At 45.6% G+C, this 14,734-nt stretch overlaps 1 protein-coding gene across 12 annotated transcripts in view; it reads right to left on the bottom strand.

Moving 5' to 3' along the window:
- Positions 1 to 14,734, bottom strand: part of STOX2 (storkhead box 2) — a 175,489-nt gene that overhangs the window by 10,200 nt on the left and 150,555 nt on the right. For all 12 annotated transcript variants that reach the window (XM_074353553.1, XM_074353554.1, XM_074353557.1 and 9 more), the window contains 2 exons: positions 6,914 to 7,066; positions 1,300 to 3,565 (listed from right to left, as the gene is read on the bottom strand). In XM_074353553.1, the coding sequence (XP_074209654.1) occupies positions 1,300 to 3,565; positions 6,914 to 7,066 (2,419 nt within the window). The remainder of the gene's footprint in view (positions 1 to 1,299; positions 3,566 to 6,913; positions 7,067 to 14,734) is intronic.

The raw sequence follows: 14,734 nt of genomic DNA, 5'->3' as shown, positions 1-14,734 counted from the left end.
AAAGTTACATCATGATGATGATGATGATGATGATGATGATGATGATGATGATAATAATAATAGTAATAATAATAGTAATAATAATAATAATAATAATAATAATAATAATAATAATAATAATAATAATGTAGCCCTTTAAGGAATAACAAAGGCCTAATATGGGACAAACAGATTAACAATTCCCAATTCTGATTTTGGGATGCTCTGTCCCAAAATATCCAGAGGTAAAGTGAAGTGACTACACCATAACTAATTTTAATTCTTAATAACTAAAATAAATACATGAAGTACATAATCACATCTGGGACTTGTTAAAATTATAAATATTGTAAAAAGTTGGGAATCGGAACTAATGGAAAATGTCAATCTCGCAGTAGTATTTCTGCATCTCAGAGTCACCAATCTGGAGTCGAATTTAGAAGGAGAATCAGGTCCTGAGTTGCTTTTGGAAGAGAAGGAAGGATCAAGGAGAAAACAGAAAGTTGCATAAACTCCCTTTTGCTGTCTTAACCCCTGAACCACTTCTGTGCGTTGGACTTGACCACTGGGCATTGCACACTCTCAGCTGTCAACCCTTTGCTGAATTACCAGCACCTACTAAAAAGAAGGGACCGTGACTAGCATACCTAACTGGCGTCAACTCTGAAGGAGGAGAAAGAAAAATGCTGGAGTGTGCTTTGATCTAATAGAGCACAGGCCCTAATCCTTCTGTAAAGAGGAGCAAGTCTGCAGACTTTTGAGTGGTGAGAGGGAGGTAGATGAGAGCCAGAGGGGTGGGCAGCACAGAAAGTCAGGATTAAAGTGGCAACAAGCTTCCAGAGCCCCTGGAAAGGTTTTGAGATCTGGATGTGCTATTATATTCTCACTAAAGGGACCAACCCCGTCCTTGAGTCACTCAGTTTATTCCCAACCCCTACCTCCCACCCCTAAGCTGACGACTCACTCTGTTCAAAAAGTCACTGTGTTTGAAGACTTTAAAAAAAAAAACAAACCCTCCTTTATCAGCATGGTGACAATGTAAACATCGAAGGGAAAATACTGGGAAATGTTGGTCTTAGTTAGATTGGACGGGAAGGAGCCAACCCACCAGTCCAGATTGGTGATCTCTACAGCTGCAGAAACATTTGTTTCAATTCCTGAAAAAGAAGTCAGAAACAGGCTGTTAACAATACAACTCACACAACTCTTAACCCTCATTCATAGAACTGAGACTGTGAAATCAGAAACTTTCCAAGTTATCTGCATAAAGCCCCGGGCCCCGGCAGGTGTATGTGTGTGCAGAGAGACGCCTCTCCCTACCGTGGGGAGTTGAATCCACTGTCCACGGTGATGCTGCTGCTGTCCATGCTGTCCAGGCGTGCCGAATGGGTGGCCCTCTGGTTGCTGCCACTGTCGGTTTCCTTTGGGGCGAGGAGGGTGAGGTTCTTCTCAAATTTCCTCTGCAAGTCTCTTTCCTTCTCCCTTTCCAGAAGCCACTGCATGGTGCCCACGTCATCTCTGTTTTTCTCCTCCTCTGCGTTCTTATTTGCCCCTTCCTCAGACTCGTCGTCATCAGAGACGTTGTAATAGTCAAAAGAGGCCTCCTGGGTCCCCCCTGACTCCTGCTGACGCTGGGAAGCCGGCATGGCTTGCGGGGCCGAGGTCCCCAGGGACGGCTCCAGTTTCTCGCACCGGCCTGGCAGTGTGTCCGCAGGTGTCTTCGGGTGAGATTTGAGGAGAGACAGGCTCGATTTGTGATAGCTGTTTGCAGACAAGGTGCTGTGAAGAGGTTTGAACAGTGTGTCTTTGCTAAATATCTCTTTCCTCTTGTCCAGGCTGCTGGGTTCGGCGCCGTGATGCTGGACGAGGCGTCCGTTGGCAATCCCTTCAGCCACAGTGCCAGAAGCAGCTGGGCCCCCGCCTGGCCCCTTTGGCGACTCCTCCTTGTGCCCTACGGGCTCCCGGGAGGAATGTGGGGTCTGCCTGTCAGACAGAGGCAGCTTTTTCACCCCTTCTGCCAGGGTCAGAGTGTCATGGTCCTCTTTGTTCTTTCCCAGAGGCGACGGCGCCGTGAGCACTGTCTCACTGGAGGTGTTGCACTGGAAATAGTCATCCGTGGCTGTTTTTGTCGGACAAGAATTGAGTTCACCATAGGATGGCAAACTCTCGGGTGGTTTGCCTGGCTCCAAGAGGCTACAAGTGCTGGAGGGTTCCTTGCTGCCACTGATGATCTCTGGAATACACACCTCTTTGTAGCTTGTGGACGAAATGTGAGCTCTTTGATGACTGACAGCCTGTGCAGGTCTTAAAGTACTGTCGTCAATGTAGGACTGGCTAGGGGTTTGGTCGTCTTGACTACAGCCTTCAGCCAGGTCTTCAGGCGTCCCCAGAGAAGAAGCACCCAGAGGGCCTTTGGAGTTGTCCATGGACCTGGACCTCTCCTTGGCCTTGTTGGATCTCTCATTTCTGGACCTCCGGTCCTGGGTATGGCTGTGGCTTCGGTGCACTTTTGAGTGGGAGCTTCCCCTGGAAGGCTCAGGAAAAGGCATCTCAGTTCTCCTTTTGGCCAGTTCCCCAGACACATCCCATTCCGGAGTCATGGGGAAATGAGACTCAATCACATTGGCATTGCTATGCATGATGAAGTTATCCCCTTTGTGTTCAATGATGAAGCAGCCCTCCCGGGGCGCCCTGGTAAGAGGATCGCAAAAGTCATATTCCCTTTCACCAGGGATATCCAGATGGGAACCATCCGATGGGTCTCCCTTGGACACTCGCGTCTTGCTGTGCGACCGAGACTTTCCGTGGGACTTGCGATGAGTCCTACTCTTTTTACTTCTTCCGCTGTGATGGGCGGAGGACCCAGCTTTACTTCTATGCGCTTTCTCTTCTTCAAGTTTCTTCATTAGTGCAGTGTGCCTCATGACATTTTCCACGGTCAAGTCCGGGTTAATGCGCCGAATGATCTCCATTTCCACTTCCCGAGGGATGGTGGTCGGCGTGTCCTCATCTCGCAGGGGCCACTCTTCGGGAGGAAACTGGGCGGAAAAATTGGCTAGCTGTTTGGTCTTGTCTTTTTTAAAACTTAGCCGGAATAACTTGAGCCCGAATTTTTTGGACTGTTTTTCACTGTCTTTAGGTTTGGAGAGAGTTTCCGTCTTATACGAGAAGTTGACAGTACTTTTGCTCTTTTCGGTGGGCGGCACCTGGCAGAGGGCGGGGGGGCAGTACGGGTCTTTGCAGTCCTTGGCCGGCTTCCTCTGCAGCGTGGACGCGTGCACGCCGAGCACGTCTTCCCTGCAGCAGTGGCAAGAGTCGCAGTGGTTCCTGGGCAACGTTCTTTCCCTGACGCAGCCGGAGGCAGAGGGCGTGATGGTTCCGGGCTGCGGAGAGGTACACTGAGACCTGTCAGGTATCCTCTCGTCCAAATGGTACCATTTGCTGTTAGTTCTTATGAGGGAAGGAGTTATGAAATAAGTCTGTGGGGTGACGATGAAATAGCCGTCTGGAGTCGGGTAGATTTTCCTCTCCCGTACCAGTGTGTTCAGCGTGTGCCGGAGGATTTCCTGGCTTGGGGTGGGAACACCTGCAACCAGAGGACACACTCGTGAGGATGAACAGGGGATGTGGTGTTGGTTCCTGATTTTTCAGAATCTGCTATGGACCAAATGTGTGTGTTCCCACCAAGACGCCCACGTTCAAGTCCCAACCCCCAATGTGACGGCAATAGGAAGCGGGACCTTGGGCAGGTTTAGGCTTAGAAGAGGTCACGAGCCTGCAGCCTCCATGATGTCCTTTACAAGAAGAGGGAGAGGCCAGAGCCTCCTCTCTCTCTGTGATTTGAGGGTACGGCTGTCTGCAAACCCAGGAGGGGGCTCTCACCGGGCACCAAATCTGCAGGTAACTTGCTTGGATTTCCCAGCCCCAGATTGTGTGAAATAAATTTTGTCTGTTGGTTTAGCCACTCAGTCTATGGTATTTGTTACAGTGGCCTGAACAGACCAAGACAGAATCCTGTTAATTTTGCCAAGCTTCTTAGAATTATCCAATAGCAACTAAGCATGATTCCAAGGTGCTTACTGAGTGTGAATCCCAGTTTTGACTAACTCTTAGGAATGCCACTAGTGACCAAACAGGAAAATACAACAGCCAGGAAGAGAGAGAGAGTTTGATCACAGTTAAGAGCAGTTTGATCGCTATTGCTGTGACAAACCTTTACTGAACTGAATTGTTAAAGACAGAATCTTTCTAAATGAAGCAAAAATGTTTTATAGGATATGATACAAATTTACAAAAAAGATTTCTTCAACACAGGCAACCAGGAAAACAGGGTTGAAATAGCCACCTTGAAATTGGAAAAAATTATGGCTACTTTGATATCCAGCCTCTGTTATTTTATGACTAAGCCCCAGTAAAATGACTGATATTTTCAATTGTCTGTGAAATCCAGGATTCCACTAGAAATCTGTAGGGCTCACCTACGATGGCCGTGATGGAGATTTTCAATGTTTGCATATCCCATGACTTCCGGATTCTATTCCCGAAGTTCATCATAAATTCGGATTTTGAGAGCTTACAGTAGAGTAAGCTTTACATTCAAATAGGGCTGGAACCTGACCTCTCTCCCTTTCCACATCGTTATATCTTCCAAAGTAAAAACAGATATTTAAAAAGACTGCATGACAATGGGATGTTACTGAGACTTATATATTGCTTTAATCCTGCAAATCCGACAATTTATTGGAACAGAGAGCACGTGTATATGGTCTGTATATTAAGCATTTTAGACTAGAAACTTTTAATGGGTTTCTTTAGATTATTTCTTCTTGTTTGTGAAGAACACTGGCTGAGGGGGAACTCGGTAGGAAACAATGTAAGGGGGATGAACTGGAGACAGAAAACAGTATAAATAACGTTAACAGTCTCCAGCAAACTCAAAAGTCAGCTTTAACCCCATAAGCAGTCTTACAGGTGAATTCTGTTTTCCTGTAGGTCAGCTTTGTAATGACTTTACAGGTCAGTTGTAATGACTTAACACGTACTAGTCCAGTTTAAATGAGCATTCTGGATGGAGGAGTACCTATTTAGAACGCTGAGAAGCAGTAATTATTCTTTTTAAACCTTTTAAAAAATATTCTTATTTCTATATAAAAGTTGTTTTCAAAAACTCAACACAGATGATTAAAGGATTTAAGTTTCAGCATATCAGACATTTTTACTAGACTTTCCACTAAAAACTTTCTTTAGACTATGGATGTCCAAAACAGGAATAGAAGCCAAAATCCAGACTATTCTTTTTATGTATAACATGCATATTGAAAATAAGAGTTCAAATATTTTAACAATATTCAGACCTCAAAACTTTATTCTCAAATAGTAAATTATGAAAAACTAAATAGTCTTACCTTTAAATAACAAAAATACAAATGTGATATTTAAATCCCTCCGAAGTTCCAGGATCAACTATAATTAGTGAGCCCCAAAAGGAGAAAAAAATCACTGGGAGAGAAACACAGTTCCACTGGGGCAAAAGGAAAAGCGGGGAGACTCAACATGGTGGATCACTATTTAGTTTAGAAGTCATCCTTCTGCCCTCTCCCCATGGCGGGGCAGTGCCTCTCCCTGCACCTTGACCTTGAGTTGGGCTGGGTTGGCTTTGGCCAATGAAATGTTAGTGGGCGTGGCATGGCCAGAAGGCCGAAGAGCCCCAGAGCCCCAGAGCCTCTGGACTTGCTCTCTTCTGCCACTGCCACTCCAATGAGCAAAACAGATCCCCTTTTCCAAAACGATGGAGTACAGGTGAAGCAGAGCCACCTAGTGGGGTCAAGCTGGCTCAGTTGATTTGTGGAGAACCCACAGACCCATGAACTAAGTTAACGTTCACTGTCGTATGTCACTGATGTTCTGACTGGTACCCAGCATTCGTGTAGCAAGAGCTAAGGGATACAGCCAACAGCTCATATTTACTGAGGTCTCATGTCTCTTTGGGTCAAATGAAAAATACGTCAAGTGTTCATTTTTACCATAAGCTCTGTTTCCATCTAGGCAGGGGTTGCGTTCAAGCCAAGTTGGCAAACTTGTGGCCCAATAATGTGTTTTATTCAACTTGCATGTCGTCAGCACACACATGTTAAAATGTACACACACCAACACACAAAAGTGGCCACTACTTAAGGGAAATCTAGAGATTTCACATAAAATCAAATTTCCAGATTGTCTATAAAAATTAGAAGGTTTGGCAACTCTGGCAGGGTTCTGCGCTTTTGGGGGGAGGGGATACCGTACACTGGAGCTGAGGAATGGGCTGCCTCTCTTGAGATGGGACATGCATTTTCTCAGCTTAGCACCATGCCTACATCATTTGAAGGCATCAAGTGCTATTCGTACAGCAGCTGGGCTGTTGTCTTCTTTTTATAAAATTTAAAATAAGAGAACCATTTTATTTTTTCTTCTAAAATAAGATCAGTTTAACTAACTTATCAAATATCATATTCTTAAAACGTGCCAGGCTGTGACCCAAGCAAGCAACAAGATACTGCTTATTTTTGACATTAGTCTCTCTGCAGTTGAATCCCTAAGGACTCAAATTTTCAGCTGCTTCTGACTCGGTCCCATGAATCAAGATGTTCACATACTTTAAGAAGGTTGCATTGCAAAGGTTAAATGGAATTTTAGCAGGTTTTGCCTGAATTCTTCATGGATTCTGATTTAATTTCTTTCCCTCGGTGCCAATTAAAAAATATGACAGCTGAAGAAGGCAAATGATTTTGAAGTAACACAGGTGTCTTGATTTTTAATTAGAGAATGAAGAGAAGTTTCTGGTCAGTTTTGGCAAATAATTTTTTTCTATTGCATTTAATCATGGGAGGAACAGTCCATATGAAGTCAGAGAGCACACATGCATTTGGAAAGTGCCTCCTTCTTTTCCCATTACCTGGGAAACAGGTGGTCAGGTGCTCCATCAGTGCTTCTTGGGTGACAGGTTTTCTCGCCGAGTTCATTGCGGAGATGGCCAAGCAAAGGATTTCCCCGAGTGGGATAAACTGAGATTGACTGATGGGAGACATACTGATTGGTGATACATCACCTGCGGAAAGACAATTTTCAAGTAAGCGGTTCATTAAGACCCAGCCACTGTCACGCACACACCTTCACACACACACCCCTCCCATGACTCCCACCCATATTCCCGGCACTACAAATACAATCAACTCTCAACGCTGACGTGGTTACAGCCGCAGCCACGTCCGCTGGGGGCGGGGTGGGGTGGGGGACTTGCACAGAACAGCCGAAGCTCCAATTGCCTTGACAAAGAAAACTTGTCTTTAAAACCCAAGAGCTCATTTACATAACCTTACTACGGAAAGGCTTGCAACAACGACGCTTTTTAAATGATCGCTGTTTTTCTTAACTTGGAGCAGATTTGTTTAATATCTGTCATTCACATCTAGACACGTGCATCTGTGGTAACTTGGGGATTCACTCATTCAAATGCTGAGTGCCCTCTGCCCATCAGGCAAGGGCTGGGGGCCTGGGATTCACCTGGAACAGTGAGTCAGCGCCCCTCCCACAAACACCTCTGCCCTCAAGGAGTTTCTATTTAAGTGGAGGAGACAGACAGACCAAAGTTCACCGTGCACCAGAGAAGGCTGGGGCAGAGCTGGGAGAGGCGTGTACACCACTTGAAGGTGAGGGTGGGGCTGCGTAGAAGCAGGAAGTGAGAGGTTTTACCAAAGTCGTGAACCTGAATCTGGTGCGAAGTAGGAATGTGCCTGGCGGCTGCAAGGCGCAGGGTTATTTTCTGGGGAACAGTAGAGATGGGGGGACAGGTATGTGGGGACAATTATGAGCAAAGAGCTGAGTGCCCCCCAAGGCCTTCATCCCATGAAGAATGTTGAGCCAGAGAAGGGGTTTAAGGAATGCCAAAGTCAGATGTGAATTTCAGGACGATGAGTCTGGTGGTCACGTGGAGGAGGGACTCCCCATCCAGGAGGGCCTCCCGCACACATTTGCATTTAAAAGAGCCAACGCCACAGGAGAGGCTGCAGACCCAGCAGCAGGGAGCCTCTGGGGCTCCTGGGGAGGTGTCAACATCCAATGCACATATGTGTCTTCCTTTCTGCCATCTTTATGTCACCGTGCGGCGATTTTCAAGTCCTGTTGCAAGGAAGGAGCCCTAGCAGTCCCCAGAAAGGCTTCTGGGGTGGGGGGCCCGCAGCAGACGGAGAGGTGGGCGGGCAGGGAAATCTGCTCCTGACATCTGGGTACCACCTGTTCCCTACCTGGGGTTCTGCACAGTTTCACTTGAAAAAGGACCTTCAGAAAGGGGGTGAAACTGTCAGCAGAGTAGAATTATCTGTGAGCTTCTAAGCTTCCTTCTCACACGTATTTACATAATCTCTCCTCTTCTCTTTCCAACTATGATTTCACTCTTGCAATACATCACTGTGGCTGGCCAGAACCAAGACTCGGGTCGATCCGCGGCACTGAGCGGCACCTACCCAGAAGGTCTCTGGGTGCTCTGGGATGGACCAGCCTCCTGACCGTCACAACCCCTAGTTTGATGGAGGGAGTCCCGAGGCCCTTTGGGAAAGAACATGAACCCTGCTTTGATGGACTGGATGGGAAATGGTTTGATGCATGAAACCAGGCAACAGGACCTGGGAATGAAAACCACCAGGTGAGGGGGTACGTCTAACAGGTGCACCGGACGAAGGAGCAGGACCCCAGTGGCAAAGGCCTGACCCCTCTCCTCCCCAAGCCCAGCTCAGTCCAATGCTCCCCTCTCTCTTGCATCCTTCAGGGCTCCAATCAGCTCTCCTGTGGCTCCATTCTCTGCAAGGTGGGTAAGAGAAGAGAGAGACGTTTCCCCAGTGGCCAGAGGGAGCAGGGAGTACTCCAATCCAGAAGAGATGTCCAGCAGAGAGAAAAATCAGCAGAAACCAGGAACTGACTTAACTTTGAACCCACAGACTTCTGGGGCCTCTGGGATGGAAGTATCATAAAGAGACAGACCTCTGAGAGATTCCTGCAATTATCTGATGGGGCAGCGCTGGGCAGAAGCTAGAACATGGAATTTTGGTGCCGTTACAGGGGGTTGTGAGTTTCACTCACTGGCTGGTGAAGGTCAGTTCATACTGGTGACTCAAAAATGGCAGAATTATGTGGGCTGGGACCATCTCAGCGGGCAAGTTTGCTACTACCTAGAAAGCGTTGCACCCTTCATGCAAACAAACCTTCATTCTAAAGGCTTCTGTGTAAAAGATGCACTAGCGGTGATGGTGAGAGCCAGCGGAGGTGGGAGTCTGGAGCTACCCCTGTTCAAATCTCCCTCCCCACGGTGGCCTGTGGCTCAGCCACTGCCTCTGTAAAGACCCCTCCTGTGGATCCTCCTCCCTCCCGCCACCTTCTACAAGGGAGCGTGAGGGGCAGTGAGGCAGGTTTTTGGATGAGTTGGCCACGTGGACCTCAAAGGCACCCAGAAGGATTTTATAAGTCAGATGAAAAGGACAGTGGGGTCGGCCGACAAACAGGGAGATCAAAGAACATTCCAGAACCTTTGGACTTGTGTATCATTTGGGAGGTTAACACCTTCTAGAATTTGCCTATCATAATTAAGGACTTTTCAGAAGATTAAAGATACAAAAATATGAATTAAAAAAAAAAAGCAGGTCTATTTTCTGATCTTGTATAGGTTATAAGGAACTTAAATTCTCTGTGAAAAGAGAAATGACAATTAGCAAAATTAACTAGTTTAGGTCATGCTTGTCCTTATGCTTTTAGCTGAAATTATTTGTTTAGTGTAACAAATACCGAAAGTTCAGCCATCTTCTAAGTTAATTTCTTCTCATTCACTGCAGCCAACTCTAAGGGGCAAGCACGCTCTACGTGTCTCTGAAATGTGTCTGCAACTGAAAGGCTGTTTCACTAAAACACTGAACATGTGCAATGACTTTTCACTCAGGATAGAGAACCAAATGGAGTTTGGATGCGCTAAGTGACTCTATCCAAGTCCTCTCATTTTTATTTTGCCCCAAGATAAATTACTTTTCACTCCTGTCCCAACCCCCAGCCCCACGGGCCATCACGTCTCCTCTACGCCCAAGTGTCTCCTGGGTCTCTTCCCTCTGCCCCATCTCCCGTGCTACCCCGCCCCACACCACCGGCACCTCTCACCTGGCTCGTTATAATGGCTTGATGGCTCCCAGCTCTCCCTCCCACCCTACACTCCCTTCTCCACAAAGTAGCCAGGTCGTCTTAGAAAAACCCAACACACCGATCCCTGCATGAAATCCTACAGTGACTGCTGACTGCGCCGAGAAGGAGGTTGGAACTCCTCGCCAGGCCTAGATGGCCGGCGGGCTCTGAGCATGTCCATCCCTTCTAGGCCCACCCCCCCATCCCTCCCCACCTCCTTCCCACAACAAGCTCTCAACTCCCCCTGTTCTTTGAACTGATCAAGCTTTTTCTCCACTCAGAGTCTTTGCCTTGGTCGAGCCCCGGCCCGGGATGCTCCTGGTGCAGGTCTCCATTGGACAGGCTGCTTCTCCCACTCTGGGTCTCCATTTAGACGGGGCCTCCTCGGGGAGCCCTGCCCTGGACACCCCATCTAATGCTGTCCCAACACCACAGGGCCCTCTCTCTCATGTGACTCGATACGGTGGTTTGTAATAAGAAATAGATGTTTGGTCCTTGTCCGTATTTCTAGCACAGAGCTCCTAAGACACTAGGAATTTCCTAAGTGATGCGAGAAAGCAAGGTGTCTCGTTACATCGGTGAGGTGACTTTGGACCCACTCCTAAGGGTGTGGGCTGGTAGCCAGGAGAACCAACCATGTGGTTAGGGGGCCGGAACGTTCAGTCCTGCCCCCTGACCTCCGGGGAGAAGGAAAGGGGTTTGAAGTTGAATCAATCCCTGATGGCTAATGATTTAATCAACCAGGCTCATGTAATGAAGCCTCCATAAGAGGATGGGGTTTGGAGAGCTTCCAGGCTGGTGAACACGTGGAGATCTGGGTAGAGCAGGGCACCTGGAGAGGGCGTGGAAGCTCCATTTCCTTGCCATACACCTTGCCCTACACACCTCTTCCACCCGGTTTTTCCTGAGTCGTGTCCTTTTACAACACACTGGCTCTCCAGGAAGCACAATGTTTCTCTAAGTTTTGTAAGCTGCTCTAGCAAATTCCTGAACCCAAGGAGGGGGTCATGGGGACCTTCAGTCTATTGCCAGTCTTTCATAAGCACAGGTGACAATGTGGGCTTGCAACTGGCACCTGAAGTTGCCGGGGGCAGTTCTGTGGAACTGAGCTCTCAACCCACGGGATCTGATGCTTTCCAGGTAGATAGTGTCAGAACGGAGGTGAGCTGTAGGTCACTTAGCTGGTGTCAGACAACTGCTGGTGGAGTGAGCCCCACCCCTCCACTGGAACTGGTACCAGGGTCTTACCAAGCTACCGTCTTCACTCTGAAATGTGTGCACGTGTGTTTGTGTGTACCACCAGTTCACTGTCTGTCTCACCCATGAGAATACAAGCTCCATGGCAGAAGGAAACGTGAATGCCCATTTTTACCGCATTCTCAGTGCCCAGAACAATGCAGTGCTCACACCAGACACCCAGTACGTGTTTGTTGAATGAATGAATATCTGTTTATAACATTATAATCCAAGAAATTGCTCGGGGCATTTAAAGGGTTGTGATTTTACTCAATATTGTGCTAAATAATTGCAAAACAATCAATTTAGTGAGAGCTCAAATATACTTAACCATGCAATTTCTAAGACTGCCACTATTAATTTCATGAACAACAGTCCCCCCAAAACACAGCAGTTACCACAGAAAATAATTATATATTTAGTGAGGTTTAAGACATGCATTTAAGATCTATATAAAAGGAATTATAGGTACCGATCAATACAACCTAACACGTTATCCAAGTCTACCATGATTTTCTGTGGATCTTGTATCAGACCTACTTAAGGAGCCAACTAGTCATTCTTAAAATATGCTACTAGAAAATGGACCACATTTATGGTCAAAGAAGAAAACAAGGAAATGTAAATACTGCTAAATATTGCTAAAATATTGTTGCTAAAATATTGGTGGTCACCGTAATCTACAGAAACTGCCACACTGGCATAAACTATGACTTGTTACTTGTCTATAATTTATAGGATGGGTTTTTCTATTGTTAGAATTAGTTCTGAACACATTCATAAAGACAACTCCTGTGAAAGCTCACAGTTACTTTGTGGGTTAACCAATTCTTTCTAGATTGCTATAATTCTGTCTTCTTGTTCTAGAAAGAAGGGGTAGATAGGTTTTATTTCAGCTTTATTTTCTTAGAAACATCCATTTAAGTACAGTCCTCAGGGAGCATTTGTCAAATCCAGGATGATTCAGATAAAGCCAAGCACAGTGCCTGGGACAGAGTAAGCATTCAATACGTTTCTGTTAAATGAATTTAAAAATCGGAGAAGACATGACAATATTATAATGCTAAGTAAATTTCTTTGATTTTAAAAGCATTTAACGTTAGATTTCAGATACCTCAGTGCACACTGGGACACTGCCTTCCTGTAAGGTACTAGTTAGCTGACAGGCATGAGGACAAAGATAAATGTGTCCGGTGGTGATGAGGGGAGCGCAGGATGCAGAGGTTACACTAGCGGCGGGAGTGAGCATGTGCAGGATGAAGCAGCGGGCTGAGCTGGGGGAACTGGGGCTGTGTTTTGGCACAGCTGGAGCAAGCTGGTGGTGAGGTGGAGAGCAACCAGATCCTGGCTGACCAGAAGGTTGAGATCTCACTCTTGATAGGAACCCTGCATGTGTTTCTATGGAGGAATTACATGACATGTTTGCATTTGAAAATCACTCTTGTGCAACTGTGGGGAACAACCTGGTGACTGTTACAATTGCTAGGCAACTGACAAGGAGGGTCTGGGACAACAGGCAGAAATCATGGCTATACCAGCTTTCTCTGTCTTTCATCTCCCACCTCAGAAGTATCTTTATCATGAACATGCATTTTTACTATTAACTCCCTTTATCTACTCTCCCTTACAACATCTGGCCAGTTCCTTTAGTTGGAATTATTTCCAAAAATTCTCTCTCGCATAATTCATCCCTCCAAGAAATCCATTTGAGTGCCTATTAGCTATCTAAACCCTTTGGGCACCTGAGTTTCAAAATTGTTTCTGTCTTGGTTCTATTTGAAGGGAGGGAAAAGAAGAGGTACTGTAATTAAGCCCTGTCCTCTCTGAATGACATTTTTCCTGGTCACTAATTTAGGTTCTCTGTACCATCCCTGCCCCCCACCCCAACCTTTGCATACGAGGGGGAAAACTCAACTAAGACGTGATTTCCATGACAACTTACATTCATCCCTTCCCAGATGATACCTGGAGCTTTCCAAAAGATCCCCACCAGAAAAGCAAACATAAATATATTTCCTTTCATGTTCAAGTCCTCATCTTCATACAACTGTATAAAAAAGGAAAGCCATAATTTTTCCAGGTGAATCACATCACAAGGAACTACGGCCCTGAAAGTACCCTTCTTCTATCTTAAGCCTTCTTTAAATAATCCTTTTTTTTTTCTTCCAAGTACCAGCACTCCGTTTGAATTATCCTGTTTTCCTGTTTATTTTAAAATACTATTTTCCATCAATTCACTCTGTACTCTGGATTGAAGAGTTACCTTTGACCCTAATGAAGTTCATGAACCAAAGCAACCTACTTACAAATGCAGTTCTGAAAGTGTACTGATTTATCACTGAGAAATTCCCAATGTAAAAAGGCTTTCAGGGGCTATTTTGAGAAGGGCCCAGTCTCCTATAACAAAACGCAATTAACATTCTGTCTTTTTCCTCATCTGGAAGAGGGTAGGTAGTTTTGTATTTTTTTTTAATTTAAGAAATTACTGATAATATTCCCCTCCTAAGACTAATAAAATTTACGATCACACACACACACACACACACACACACACACACACACACAAATGATTTCAAAGACTCCTTCGGGCTCTCAAATTCTATGTTTCTGTATCAATGCAGCAAAATTCTGCCATAAAAGCTTAATATAGTACTCACGTCCACCTCTATTTCCATCTTGCTGGAGAAACTCTTTTAATGCTCAACCCATCTGAAAAAGGAGGCTTTAATTTTGACAAGGTAGTGAAATAGCTGGTCTATTCATTTTTTCCCATGTAATAAAGGCTTTGTAATTTACTCTTTTCTAACTCAAAGTCTCCTCAGCTGTGCTCCTCAGGACCAAAGTGTGCCTGTTTTTGTTTTCTGGACCGCCAAAATTAACTCTAAAGTTAAAATTACAGATGCCAATAAAATTACCACATGCAGCAGATACTCTGACTCATAAAAACGGTCAAAGGTCAAACATGCCTGTAAAAAGCACAGAGACAGGAGAGGTCTATGCCTCTCAACAAGCCAGTTGGAGAACAACACACATGTCAAGTTTTATCTTCAGTACCCTTGGGCCTGGGGAAATCACAAGCTCTCTTGAGGTTAAGTGAACAGCTTCTCGGAGGCAGAGCATTAGACAAATCTTATGTTTTACAATTTAGTTCCATTTATTAAACCGGATTTCATGTATAAATGTTGTTTTCGGTTCTTTTAACAGGCAGACTACTACTATATATATATATATATTTTTTTTTTTTTAACTGTTCTTAAAAAAAAAAAAAAAAACCCACCTATCGCCTTCCTATACACTGCCTTGCAGACCACAACATCCTTTC

Source organism: Camelus bactrianus, chromosome 26, assembly GCF_048773025.1.
Source record: "Camelus bactrianus isolate YW-2024 breed Bactrian camel chromosome 26, ASM4877302v1, whole genome shotgun sequence".
In the NCBI taxonomy this organism is placed as follows: Eukaryota; Metazoa; Chordata; class Mammalia; order Artiodactyla; family Camelidae; genus Camelus; species Camelus bactrianus.
The sequence above is the reverse complement of the archived record's forward strand: the minus strand, read 5'-3'. Positions and strand labels throughout refer to the sequence as shown.